The 14,581-nt window shown below is 44.1% G+C and overlaps 1 protein-coding gene across 3 annotated transcripts in view; it reads right to left on the bottom strand.

The window, feature by feature from the left end:
- Positions 1-14,581, bottom strand: part of LOC135555242 (inactive serine protease PAMR1-like) — a 104,826-nt gene that overhangs the window by 88,109 nt on the left and 2,136 nt on the right. For 2 of the 3 annotated variants that reach the window (XM_064987559.1, XM_064987563.1), the window contains 8 exons: positions 8,223-8,402; positions 7,340-7,465; positions 6,025-6,139; positions 5,547-5,764; positions 5,219-5,326; positions 3,729-3,929; positions 2,077-2,304; positions 1,540-1,606 (listed from right to left, as the gene is read on the bottom strand). In XM_064987559.1, coding sequence (XP_064843631.1) covers positions 1,540-1,606; positions 2,077-2,304; positions 3,729-3,929; positions 5,219-5,326; positions 5,547-5,764; positions 6,025-6,139; positions 7,340-7,465; positions 8,223-8,402 — 1,243 coding nt within the window. The remainder of the gene's footprint in view (positions 1-1,539; positions 1,607-2,076; positions 2,305-3,728; positions 3,930-5,218; positions 5,327-5,546; positions 5,765-6,024; positions 6,140-7,339; positions 7,466-8,222; positions 8,403-14,581) is intronic. The other variant, XM_064987569.1, reaches the window with a different exon arrangement.

Raw genomic sequence — 14,581 nt, 5'->3', positions numbered from 1 at the left:
CGGGTCATACCTGGGTGTACGGGTCATACCTGGATGTATGGGGTCATACCTGGATGTATGGGGTCATACCTGGATGTATGGGGTCATACCTGGATGTATGGGGTCATACCTGGGTGTCAGGGTCATACCTGGGTGTCAGGGTCATACCTGGGTGTACGGGTCATACCTGGATGTATGGGGTCATACCTGGATGTACGGGGTCATACCTGGATGTACGGGGTCATACCTGGATGTACGGGGTCATACCTGGATGTATGGGGTCATACCTGGGTGTATGGGGTCATACCTGGGTGTATGGGGTCATACCTGGATGTATGGGGTCATACCTGGGTGTACGGGTCATACCTGGGTGTACGGGTCATACCTGGGTGTACACGTCATACCTGGGTGTACGGGTCATACCTGGGTGTATACGTCATACCTGGGTGTACGGGTCATACCTGGGTGTACGTGTCATACCTGGATGTATGGGGACATACCTGGGTGTACGGGTCATACCTGGGTGTTCGGGTCATACCTGGGTGTACGGGTCATACCTGGGTGTTCGGGTCATACCTGGATGTTCGGGTCATACCTGGGTGTACGGGTCATACCTGGATGTATGGGGTCATACCTGGATGTATGGGGTCATACCTGGATGTATGGGGTCATACCTGGGTGTCAGGGTCATACCTGGGTGTACGGGTCATACCTGGGTGTACGGGTCATACCTGGGTGTACGGGTCATACCTGGGTGTACGGGTCATACCTGGGTGTACGGGTCATACATGGATGTATGCGGACATACCTGGATGTTCGGGTCATACTTGGGTGTTCAGGTCATACCTGGGTGTACGGGTCATACCTGGGTGTACGGGTCATACCTGGATGTATGGGGACATACCTGGGTGTACGGGTCATACCTGGGTGTACGGGTCATACCTGGCTGTACGGGTCATACCTGGGTGTACGGGTCATACCTGGGTGTTCGGGTCATACCTGGGTGTACGGGGTCATACCTGGGTGTACGGGGTCATACCTGGGTGTACGGGGTCATACCTGGGTGTATGGGGACATACCTGGATGTTCAGGTCATACCTGGCTGTACGGGTCATACCTGGATGTTCGGGTCATACTTGGGTGTTCAGGTCATACCTGGGTGTACGGGTCATACCTGGGTGTATGGGGACATACCTGGGTGTACGGGTCATACCTGGGTGTTCGGGTCATACCTGGGTGTACGGGGTCATACCTGGGTGTACGGGGTCATACCTGGGTGTACGGGGTCATACCTGGGTGTACGGGTCATACCTGGATGTACGGGTCATACCTGGGTGTACGGGTCATACCTGGGTGTACGGGTCATACCTGGGTGTATGGGGTCATACCTGGGTGTACGGGTCATACCTGGGTGTACGGGTCATACCTGGATGTACGGGTCATACCTGGGTGTATGGGGTCATACCTGGGTGTACGGGTCATACCTGGGTGTACGGGTCATACCTGGGTGTACGGGTCATACCTGGGTGTACGGGTCATACCTGGGTGTACGGGTCATACCTGGATGGGGCCTTTGGCTTCACAAGTTTGTGTCTCACCAGCTCAGATACCTTAGGCTCTCGACAGGCTGTGGACACAGAGGAAGAGCCCTTAACCACGTAATCAACAGTATTGTGCAGTAACCTAAACAGCAGCACTAAAGCACTATACAGTCTGATGTTATTTACGCAATAAGGCCCAAGGGGGTATGATATATCACCAATATACCATGCTTAAGGGCTGTTCTTATGCACAACGCAACAAAGAGTGCCTGGACACAGCCCTTAGCTGTGATATATTGGCTATATATCACAAACCCCAGAGGTGCCTTATTGCTATTATAAACTGGTTACCAACGTAATGAGAGCAGTAAAAATGTATGTTTTGTTATACCCGTGGTACACTGTGTGATATACCACGGCTATCAGCCAATCAGCATTCAGGGCTGGAACCACGACTGTCAGCCAATCAGCATTCAGGGCTGGAACAAGTCAATTTATAAATGTGGATAAACATGTGCAGGTGTTTTATCTAAATGGCTGTTTGCTGTCAGTATACCTCTCACACACAGTGGTTGCCGGCCACTCCACGAGCCATCTGGGAGACAGGTGCTCCGGGAGCCTCCACTCAGGATGTAGGAGGAGTTACAGAAGTAGTCCACTGTGTCAGGACCTCCTCCAGAGCCCCGGACCAGCTGGAGGTAGCCATGGTGCAGCCTGGCAGGAGGAGGACACACCCCGAGCCCTCTGACTGGGTCTGCACCCCTCTGACTGGGTCGAATGGGCTCTGAGAGACACGAAGAGATGGAGGAGAGTCATGTTTTGAGAAATGGGCTGGTTATTCAATGGTCTACCATGACTATGTTGTGTATGTTCATTCCTTGTGTACTCTCTTCTCGTTTTCCTTGGGGACTCTCTTCTTGTTTTCCTTGTGTACTCTCTTCTCGTTTTCCTTGTGTACTCTCTTCTCGTTTTCCTTGTGTACTCTCTTCTCGTTTTCCTTGTGTACTCTCTTCTCGTTTTCCTTGTGTACTCTCTTCTCGTTTTCCTTGTGTTCTCTCTTCTCGTTTTCCTTGTGTACTCTCTTCTCGTTTTCCTTGTGTACTCTCTTCTCGTTTTCCTTGTGTACTCTCTTCTCGTTTTCCTTGTGTACTCTCTTCTCGTTTTCCTTGGGGACTCTCTTCTCGTTTTCCTTGTGTACTCTCTTCTCGTTTTCCTTGTGTACTCTCTTCTCGTTTTCCTTGTGTACTCTCTTCTCGTTTTCCTTGTGTACTCTCTTCTCGTTTTCCTTGTGTACTCTCTTCTCGTTTTCCTTGTGTACTCTCTTCTCGTTTTCCTTGTGTACTCTCTTCTCGTTTTCCTTGTGTACTCTCTTCTCGTTTTCCTTGTGTACTCTCTTCTCGTTTTCCTTGTGTACTCTCTTCTCGTTTTCCTTGTGTACTCTCTTCTCGTTTTCCTTGTGTACTCTCTTCTTGTTTTCCTTGTGTACTCTTCTCGTTTTCCTTGTGTACTCTTCTCGTTTTCCTTGTGTACTCTCTTCTCGTTTTCCTTGGGGACTCTCTTCTCGTTTTCCTTGGGGACTCTCTTCTCGTTTTCCTTGGGGACTCTCTTCTCGTTTTCCTTGGGGACTCTCTTCTCGTTTTCCTTGTGTACTCTCTTCTCGTTTTCCTTGGGGACTCTCTTCTCGTTTTCCTTGGGGACTCTCTTCTCGTTTTCCTTGGGGACTCTCTTCTCGTTTTCCTTGGGGACTCTCTTCTCGTTTTCCTTGTGTACTCTCTTCTCGTTTTCCTTGTGTACTCTCTTCTCGTTTTCCTTGTGTACTCTCTTCTCGTTTTCCTTGTGTACTCTCTTCTCGTTTTCCTTGTGTACTCTCTTCTCGTTTTCCTTGTGTACTCTCTTCTCGTTTTCCTTGGGGACTCTCTTCTCGTTTTCCTTGGGGACTCTCTTCTTGTTTTCCTTGGGGACTCTCTTCTCGTTTTCCTTGGGGACTCTCTTCTTGTTTTCCTTGTGTACTCTCTTCTCGTTTTCCTTGGGGACTCTCTTCTTGTTTTCCTTGTGTACTCTCTTCTCATTTTCCTTGTGTAGTTTATTTTATTGACACATCATCTAATGTAATGCACCTGTTCCATCAGTATTCAGGTCTGCAACATTCCTGTCTGTGGAGGGGATCAATAACGTTGATCCATTCATTTACATGATCTTTAACTTTACCTTTATCTACCTTCCCACAGATGGGCACCGTGCCACTCCAGGTGGCGTTGGGCAGGCAGGTCCTCTGGGGGCTGCCAGTCAGTGTGTAGGGTGGGTGGCACAGGTACTGAACAGCCAGGAGCTCATCCTCCGGGCCATACACAGAGAGGAGCTCCCCGTTCACGGGCCTCTCTGGCAACACACACACCTGACTCCTAGCAACTGGAAGGCAGAGAGAGTGTTGTCTGTGTAGAAATATCAACCCTCCCTAGTTTGGTCTGGACTCCTGAAATGACCCGTAGCCTTTTCCTGCAGTCAGTGACCAATAGCGCCCCCTTTTGGCCTCATGGGTGGAATGCTATATTTTAAATAAAAGATTTACAAAAAATGTAACTGTTGAAACTCGGGTGTTTCTATGTCAAACAGTTTTGTTATATGTCAGTCTCCTGTGCATTTAAAGTGTAATATTGTGATGCAAACTCAACATTGAAGACATTTCAACTCCATATTTGACATTGTCTTCTTTTTCTATGCCCATAACCATGTGTGTGAGGTGAATACTTCTGTTTCAATGTAGATTTGTTTAAGACTACCAAGAAACACTCTGTATGAACCTGATATAACCGAACGCAGTAAAAGGTTCTGTATGACCCTGATATAACCCACCGCAGTAAAAGGTTCTGTATGACCCTGATATAACCCACCGCAGTAAAAGGTTCTGTATGACCCTGATATAACCCACCGCAGTAAAAGGTTCTGTATGACCCTGATATAACCCACCGCAGTAAAAGGTTCTATATGACCCTGATATAACCGACCGCAGTAAAAGGTTCTGTATGACCCTGATATAACCCACCGCAGTAAAAGGTTCTGTATGACCCTGATATAACCCACCGCAGTAAAAGGTTCTGTATGACCCTGATATAACCCACCGCAGTAAAAGGTTCTGTATGACCCTGATATAACCCACCGCAGTAAAAGGTTCTGTATGACCCTGATATAACCCACCGCAGTAAAAGGTTCTGTATGACCCTGATATAACCCACCGCAGTAAAAGGTTCTGTATGACCCTGATATAACCCACCGCAGTAAAAGGTTCTGTATGACCCTGATATAACCCACCGCAGTAAAAGGTTCTGTATGACCCTGATATAACCCACCGCAGTAAAAGGTTCTGTATGACCCTGATATAACCCACCGCAGTAAAAGGTTCTGTATGACCCTGATATAACCCACCGCAGTAAAAGGTTCTGTATGACCCTGATATAACCCACCACAGTAAAAGGTTCTGTATGACCCTGATAAAACCCACCACAGTAAAAGGTTCTGTATGACCCTGATATAACCCACCGCAGTAAAAGGTTCTGTATGACCCTGATATAACCCACCACAGTAAAAGGTTTTCCTCCCAGGAAGCAGTAGAGTGAGGTTTTATAATACCTGAACGATAATGAATAACTCACTTTGTTTGGGGAGGAAATGAGGTTCTGGCTACCAGACGGATCACTAACCGTTCTCACACAGTTGGCCTGTGTAGCCTGGCAGACATGCACAGCGAAAAGACTGTACTGGGTTCAGCAAACAGGTTCCATGGTGCTGACAAGGGGAGGGGCTGCACGCTGCAAGGGAGCCGCAAATACAAAACAAACAGACAATTAGACAAATTATTCATGAATAATGAATAACGGGCTGAGCAACAGACAGGCTGACTGACAGACCGAACCGGCTGATAGATTGAAATATAGTAAATCATCTTGGCCAAAATGTAACCATATAAGGACATGCAACATCTATGCCAAAGTCTTGTTGATAATGGCAATAAAACCTGCCTGTAGCTACCTGAGCTCTGCTGAAAAGCTGCAAAGAAGCCATCAAAGTTGTTGTAGCCATCGGAGACAAACAGGACGTGCAGCCTGCTTCCAGAGGTTCTGATTGGTGGAGGCAGCTCATTCCCACAAAACCGGCCAATGACGGGGGAGCTCAGGCTGTCACCATCTCGCAGCTCCACGTAGTCATAATGACAGTTGTGGTCAGGCTCTAGACTAAGCATGGAGAACCTGGGCGGATCCAAACAAGGTCTTTGTTATCATCATGTTTGGCTGTTAAGTAGGATAAGGTATTAATCTATATAGTGTCCATATCAGGACATCATCTTACTACCCTTTAAAAAAAAAAAAAATCAGTACGGATCCATGAAAGCTGCAACTGGATTGTGACAGACAACTTCCTCATAGAATACCGTTCAACTTCATGAAAGCCAATGAGAGATTCAATGAATTTGACAGTATAGTACAGTATAATCAATTCAGGGACCCACCTGAGCTCCACGTTCTCCCCTCTCTCTACCTGCACCCTCCACTCACAGTGCGCATTGATGGGGTAACTCTCCAGCATGATGTGGCCCTGGGCTCGACGAATCACCCCTCCACATGCTAGGGACAAGAACACATACTCTGAGCTCCCATAATGCAACGCAAAATAACTAGAGATTAGAACAGATGTTTGTAGCAAGTCATTCACGTCGATGTATAATGAACAGTGTTGGGGAAGCTCCTCTGAAAATATAGTTTACCAAGCTACCAATTACATCACATCGTCAGAAGTTGAGCTACACTGAAGTTATAAACACAGCTTTCTTAACTGAAGTTACTTTTGATTTGATATATAAATATAAAATGTCATAGAAAACAAATTGCAAGAACAGATCATACTAGAGTCAGAAGATAACATAGTGTTTAATTTAGCCTATTAAAAATACAAACAATGTTTCAAGTGAGAATTAGACAGGTCTGATGAATTAGACAGGTAGGATGAATTAGACAGGTCTGATGAATTGGACAGGTCTGATGAATTGGACAGGTCTGATGAATTAGACAAGTAGGATGAATTAGACAAGTAGGATGAATTAGACAGGTAGGATGAATTAGACAGGTAGGATGAATTAGACAGAGCTGATGAATTAGACAGGTCTGATGAATTAGACAGGTAGGATGAATTAGACAGAGCTGATGAATTAGACAGGTCTGATGAATTAGACAGGTCTGATGAATTAGACAAGTAGGATGAATTAGACAGAGCTGATGAATTAGACAGAGCTGATGAATTAGACAGAGCTGATGAATTAGACAGGTAGGATGAATTAGACAGGTCTGATGAATTAGACAGAGCTGATGAATTAGACAGAGCTGATGAATTAGACAGAGCTGATGAATTAGACAGAGCTGATGAATTAGACAGAGCTGATGAATTAGACAGGTGATGACTAAAAAGTAGTGTGTAGTTCCAGTAATTAGATACAGCACTATATGACTAAAAAGTAGTGTGTAGTTCCAGTAGTTAGATACAGCACTATATGACTAAAAAGTAGTGTGTAGTTCCAGTAGTTAGATACACCACTATATGACTAAAAAGTAGTGTGTAGTTCCAGTAGTTAGATACTCCACTATATGACTAAAAAGTAGAGTCGTTCCAGTAGTTAGATACACCACTAACGTTAAATGGCTAAAAAGTAATTAACTACTGAAATGTTACCAATGTAGTTCACTACTCCTCAACACTGGCAATGAAACAAGTGAAAAACTCCCAAGGACTGTAATTTAGAAAATGCTCTACCCCTGAAACAGCTGACTCACTCTTGCAGTCTCCACCTGCCCAGCCCTGACGACAGTCCGTACAGAATCTCCCTCGGATGAAGAAATCATCCTTGGCCTCCCACGTCCCATTGTGACAGATTTTACAGTTCTCAAACAGACTGCAGCCTGAGGGAAGAGGAGAAACAAGGGAGCAAGGAGATCAGGTCAGCAGCTAAATGACATGCAATTTCAACCAATGTTTAATCACATTCAATGTTTTGGTTAATTTAAACGTTTATAAATCTGTGAGAAAAAGTGAATCCTTGTAATTACATCTTAACGTTAAAGCATTATCAACATGTGAAGAATAAGAAGACAAATGTCAGTGTACAAACAGTTGTATTGGGTAAGAAATCTGGAAGGGAGTAACAGAGAAGCAGTAGAGGCACAGATTAAATAGAAGGAGACAGATGTCTCACAGGATGTAGAAATCTGAAGCGTCCGTTTAGAGCTTCTTCTCACCACCAAAGTTGGTGATGGGAGGAAGTCCAGGGGCGGAATGTGGGAGAAAATGGAGCTAAATGAAACTTGGTGTCAATACAGTCCTCTTCCCAAATTCCAATCTGTTATGAACAGAGTGGACTAAGTTATGTGTACTTGACCCTTTACCAAAGCTCCCAAAAATGTTTTTGTTTACAAGGAATGCAACGGCAAATTGAATTATTGCACATGAACACTTCACAAAGGAGGTGTTACCCAGCAGAAATATGCAAATATATTCTAAAACATGACAACAGGATCTCGCTAGGTCGTGCTTGGTTCTGCCCACCTCCATGCCTGTTCTGCCCAATATGCTTCATTTGCTCCCACTGGAAATGACAACGATGAGATATTTTGGGGTTAGTTACCAGTATCTTTGGTAGAGGTCTGATAGGTTGTTTACCAGGGTGGATGATGCAGGGGTCACACTGGTCCAGTTGGTTGCGGCAGCAGGGGACGGAGTAGCCCACCCGTGCCCCCTGGGAAGGACATCTACACTGGATCAGCTGGTACTCACAACAGTCCCTACACATGTGGTTCCACTCTGAGCTGGGACACTTGTCATCCACCACACCTCTGGAATCTAAAATCAATCAATCAGTCAATCAAATGTATTTCCTAAAGGCACTGAACCCTAATTGCTCCAGGGTCACTGTTGACAATGGCTGACCCTGGTCGTGACCCCATTCCCTGAGGGTGTCTCAGGGTGTCAGGGCTTTGTGCTGCTGGTGGAGAAGTCAGGAGCATTGAACAAGTGCACACTTTATTATGGCAGTAGAGAAAATAACAGAAGAACGCAGCTTCTTGAAAACCTCCAGCCCACAAGGCAAAAGTGTAAGGCGCGATAAATGCAAGACACTGTAATACAAAATAAACAAACCGTGTGCAAAAAACACGGAAACCCAGTTTGGCGCGTAACGATAACCACGTAACACGGAACAATTACACACCAAGACATGGAGGAGAACAGAGAACTAAATACATGCAGTGTGATTATGGAATGAAAACCAGGTGTGTATGGAACAAGACAAAACAAATAGACACATGAGAAATTTATCGGTGATAGCTAGAAAGCCGGTGACGTCGATCTCCGAACGCCGCCCGAACAAGGAGAGGAGCCGACTTTGGTAGAAGTCGTGACACGGGGTGAGTTGGGATACACAAAAAGAAACACATTTCCAATTCACACATGTATCAACACATAACTGCACAGCACATGATACCAGCCTAAACTCACAACAACAAGCAATGTCGTATCAAGGGAGTTGCACGTAAAGAGACTGCCATGTTGTGAGTCAAGGTATCCTAGTGGTCAGAGCGTTGGACTTATAACGGAAAGGTTGCAAGATCGAATCCCCGAGCTGACAAGGTAAAAATTTGTCGTTCTGCCCCTGAACAAGGCAGTTACCCCACTGTTCTCCGGTAGGCCGTCATTGAAAATAAGAATTTGTTATTAACTGACTTGCCAAGTTAAATAAAAAAAAACGTCATGAGGCATTCATTTGTCTATGATTACTGCTCCTGTAAAATAACATGCTCTATAGTCTACATCACATATGTCAGAGTCAAGGCCCGCGGGCCACATCCGGCCCGCGAGAAGGTTTTTTACGGCCCCTGGGATGATCTTGATTTATTATTAGAACCGGCCCGCAGACCGCAGCAAGCCGGCAGCCCGCAGATCTTTTACACGCACCAATACTACATTTCCCACAATGCAACGGTGACGCACCGAGCAGTAGGCTGCTTCATTTCAATATTTATTGGCACAGCAGTCGTCAGCATCACAGTAAAATTAACTTTCAGATACCCATCAAAAATGCCAAAACGGAAGGTGGACACTGAGAACCGGGGTTTCAAACAAGGTGGGAGTCGGAGTATATGTTCACGGAGGTAGCTGGAAAACCTGTGTGTCTTCTGTGTGGAGAAAGTGTGGCGGTACTGAAAGAGTATAATCTGAGACGACATTATGAAACGAAACACGCGGACAAAAACAAGAATATGGACATGGAACAAAGGCTACAAAAGGCAGAGGAATTAAAACGAGGCCTCAAATCTCGACAGGCTCTGTTCAAAAAAGCCAAATCACAAGGCCAGGCTGCTGTCAAGGCCAGTTTTATTTTGGCAGAAGAGATCGCTAAATCAGCCCGGCCATTTACGGAGGGGGATTTCATCAAAAACTGCATGATTAAAGTTTGTGACGAAGTTTGCCCAGAAAAAAGGCAACTCTTTTTAAATGTGAGTCTGAGCAGAAACACCATTGCCGAGAGAGTAGACCAGTTGTCCATCAATCTAAAAGAGCAGCTTGTGAAAAAGGGAAAAGATTTCATTGCATATTCCTTGGCTGTGGATGAGAGCACCGACATTTCTGACATTGCCCAGTTGTCAATTTTCATCCGCGGAGTGGACTCCAGCCTAAGCGTGACAGAGGAGTTTTTGGCTTTACGTCCTATGCATGGCACAACTACGGGGCATGATTTGTATGAAGAGGTGTCAAGATGTGTAAATGAGATGGAGCTGCCTTGGGAAAAACTCGTGGGTTTGACAACCGACGGAGCACCTGCGATGTGTGGACACAGGAGCGGACTGGTGGCGAAGATACGGGAAAAGATAAAAGAGGAAAACGCGACAGGTGAGCTGACAGCTTATCATTGTATCATACACCAGGAAGCGTTGTGCGGTAAAGCCTTGAAAATGGAGCATGTAATGAGCATCATCACGCGCACAGTTAACTTTATCAGAGCCAAAGGTTTGAATCACCGCCAGTTCAAGGCATTTCTGACGGAGTTAGAAACGGAGCATGGTGATTTGCCTTATCACACAGAGGTGCGATGGCTAAGCCAGGGAAAGGTGCTTCAAAGATGTTTCGAGCTTCGTGAGGAGATTTGTCTGTTCTTGGACAGCAAAGGGAAAGACACAACACAACTCCGAGACGAAATGTTTCTGTGTGAAATGGCTTTTCTGTGTGACATTACGAGTCATCTGAATGCAATGAACTTGCAGCTGCAGGGTCGGGATCATGTCATCTCTGATATGTACAGTACAGTGAAGGCATTTAAAACCAAACTGACTCTGTGGGAGACGCAGATGCGGAAAGAAAATTTGAGCCACTTTCCCAGCTGCCAGACCATGAAAGAGAAGCTCTCTACCAGTGCGTTCCCGAGCGCACAGTTGGCTGATAAAATAGGTATGCTTGCCGCTGACTTTCGACGCCGATTTGCTGACTTTGAAGCACAAAAAAGCAGGTTGGAACTGCTCGGTAACCCATTTGCTGTTGACGTGGAAAGCTCACCACCAAACCTCCAAATGGAGTTGATTGACCTCCAATGCAATGATGCACTGAGGGCAAAATATGCGGCAGTGGGTGCTGCGGAGTTCGCCCGTTTCCTCCCCGACACAATGCCCCAGCTGCGCATCCAGGCTGCTCAAACGTTGTCTATGTTTGGCAGCACATACCTGTGTGAACAACTTTTTCTTTGATGAACCTGAACAAAACATCACACAGAAGTCGACTTACTGCTGAACACCTCCACTCAATTCTGAGGATTTCCTCAGCTCAGAGCCTTACCCCGAACATTGATGAACTTGTGGAAAAGATGGGACACCACCAAGTATCACCCTCAACCTCAAACAAGTGAACATTACTGTGCAATCACATATTTAGAGTTTTTACTCAGTTCAAGTTTAAAAGTTAAAGTTTAATATTTGTTTTCACTGCATGTTACTTCTCCTTAAACAAAGTGTTGTTTTTGATTAATAGATTTTTGCACTTTATTTTATTGTATTTCAATCCAATTATATTTTAAAAATATTTCAGTTGAGTGGATGATAGAAAATTGCTATTATTGTTTTTTTCTTTGAAGTAAATTTAGCCCACTTTTGCTAAAATAGAAAATATAGGCTACTGATGGTGCCTTGAATACCGGTTTCTTTCATTTAATGTTCATGTTATGGGGATTTTTATATAAAGGAAATTTGTCTTTTGTGTCTGTTGAAAATTAAAGATTACTGACAGAGCCATAAGAAAATATTGCTTTATTTATCTGATCATATTGGAATATATTTGTTAGGTTTTCAGTAGGTTCAATTAGGTTCACTAGACTATATGCGTCATTTAAAAATTTTTCAATGAACATTCGAACAGTCCGGCCCTCGGCTTGTAGCTAAATTTTTTATTTGGCCCTCCGTCCATTTGACTTTGACACCCCTGGTCTACATGAATGCACATCTGGTTTCATGACATGTACTTGCCAAAATAATAGTTAGCTACAGTTTGAAAGCGACACAAAACAAGGACGCCTCGTCTGTACACACATTTGAATGTTTCCTCTCTGTACTGGAAGAATGTTTTTTGGGGATGAAGTTATTTGTATGAAGCTTACTTCTGCTATCTCAGAGATCTGGTTATCATATTCGTTTGACTAGGGCTCTATAACGCTACGTTTAACCTGGCTTACCAATTCTAATATTTTTTTTTTCACTAATTGGTCTTTTGACCAATCAGATCAGCTCTTTTGCCAATGATTAGGGCAAAATATCAGAATTATGGTCCCTGTGTAAACGCAGCCATAGCTACATTAGTAGTTTGGGTCCTGGATGCTGAAACAGCCTTCTAGCAGTGTGTATATCAGACAATATGCCACGGGTAAGATGCAAAACTAATTTGCAGTCATATTTATGTTGGTAAACAGTTTATAATGGCAATATGGCACCTCAGGGGTTTGTGGTATATAGCCAATGTATCACTGCCAAGGGCTGTGTCCTAAGAACAGACTTTAGGTGTGGTATATTGGCCAAGATATAACAACTCCTCGGGCCTTATTGCTTAAGTATAGCATGTGTACACTGGAGGAGGGTTTAGGGTAGAAATCCTCTGTGAGACTATAATTGGTTAGATACCTCTCATCAACTTCCAGGTGCCTTGTGGCAAGTTCTATGTGATTCTATGCTGTGATTCTACAGTTCTCTGGTGACTAACTCTGCTGAATGGGTTAATCCTATTGAAACAGGGCTAATGTGCTTGAATCGTAAAATCATGGGTCACAGTTCATATCGTGCTCCCCCAGGGGTCATTACAATAGCAAGAAACCCCCCAAACCCAACCTGACCCTATCTCGTGATGGTTCCAAAGGCATGTCTTTAACCCTCTACAGACTAAACCCTGTCTAATCTGGGGTTCTACTATCTATATGGAATTGTTTTAAGAAGGTCACACCAAGGGTCATTTATCTATTTGATTTGACATTTTAAGACCCCTTGAAGTATAAAATACAATATAAAAACAAATAGTTGATGAAAAAATGTATTTGGCCAAACTGCTAATACAAACACATTGAATAACAGATTCACTACATGGAATAACAGATGACCCCCCCAAAAAAAAAAAAAAAAATCTAAAGGAAGTTTGTTCTGAAGTGTCTGTCCTATATCTGAGAGAAACATTTGTTGTTGTTTTAGCATTAAGTCTCCATATATACTTCCATTCATTGTTCAACTGTTACCGGGGACCTTCAGGTACGTCTTGTGAAGCCTGTGGGGTCTTAGAGCATAACAACCACATGTACGTGTTCATGAGAGTCTCACATCCTATCAGTGTGAGGCCCAAACTGTTGGGACGCTACAGACAGAAGTGGGCAGATCGGCTGCACCGACTTCAGACGAGTTCTAATACGTTTGTGGGGGTTGCAGATCAAAACAGAGAACACCACTGTGTTCGTTAGAGACTCATCTTTCCATAGAGGGGTCAGGCCAAACTCTTCGGATGCTACAGACAATTTTGTGAGAAGACCAATTTTCGGGATGTCTCATGGTCTGACAAATATCTAGCCCTGTCACCTTTCACCTTTCACCACAGATTCGGAAGTGCAACATTGGCGGATTGAAATATATCTAGGAGAACAGATATCTCTAGTTTAAATTGACGTCTTTTTACAGGGATTATTTTGTTACGCTAATTCGATTTCTAGGGGGTTTAATAGAGTCCTACAGTCATACATATTATCATTACAGTCTGGTCAAAATGAGTGTGGCAATTCATAGAAAATGTCATCAGCTTTCTAACAGCAGGAAACTTAGAATCCAGACTTGACAGTGACTAGAGAAGTTAACTCAGACTTGACTAGGTCAGTGACTATAGAAGTTAAAACCCAGACATGACTAGGTATGTGACTAGAGAAGTTAAAACCCAGACATGACTAGGTATGTGACTAGAGAAGTTAAAACCCAGACATGACTAGGTATGTGACTAGAGAAGTTAAAACCCAGACATGACTAGGTATGTGCCTAGAGAAGTTAAAACCCAGACATGACTAGGTATGTGCCTAGAGAAGTTCAAACACAGACATGACTAGGTATGTGACTAGAGAAGTTAAAACCCAGACATGACTAGGTATGTGACTAGAGAAGTTAAAACCCAGACTTGACTAGGTATGTGCCTAGAGAAGTTAAAACCCAGACATGACTAGGTATGTGACTATAGAAGTTAACTCAGACTTGACTAGGTATGTGACTAGAGAAGTTAAAACCCAGACATGACTAGGTATGTGACTATAGAAGTTAACTCAGACATGACTAGGTATGTGACTATAAAGTTAACTCAGACTTGACTAGGTATGTGCCTAGAGAAGTTAAAACCCAGACATGACTAGGTATGTGACTATAGAAGTTAACTCAGACATGACTAGGTATGTGACTATAGAAGTTAACTCAGACATGACTAGGTATGTGACTATAAAGTTAACTCAGACTTGACTAGGTATGTGACTA

Source organism: Oncorhynchus masou, chromosome 2 (genome assembly GCF_036934945.1).
Source record: "Oncorhynchus masou masou isolate Uvic2021 chromosome 2, UVic_Omas_1.1, whole genome shotgun sequence".
NCBI lineage: Eukaryota > Metazoa > Chordata > Actinopteri > Salmoniformes > Salmonidae > Oncorhynchus > Oncorhynchus masou.
The sequence above is the reverse complement of the archived record's forward strand: the minus strand, read 5'-3'. Positions and strand labels throughout refer to the sequence as shown.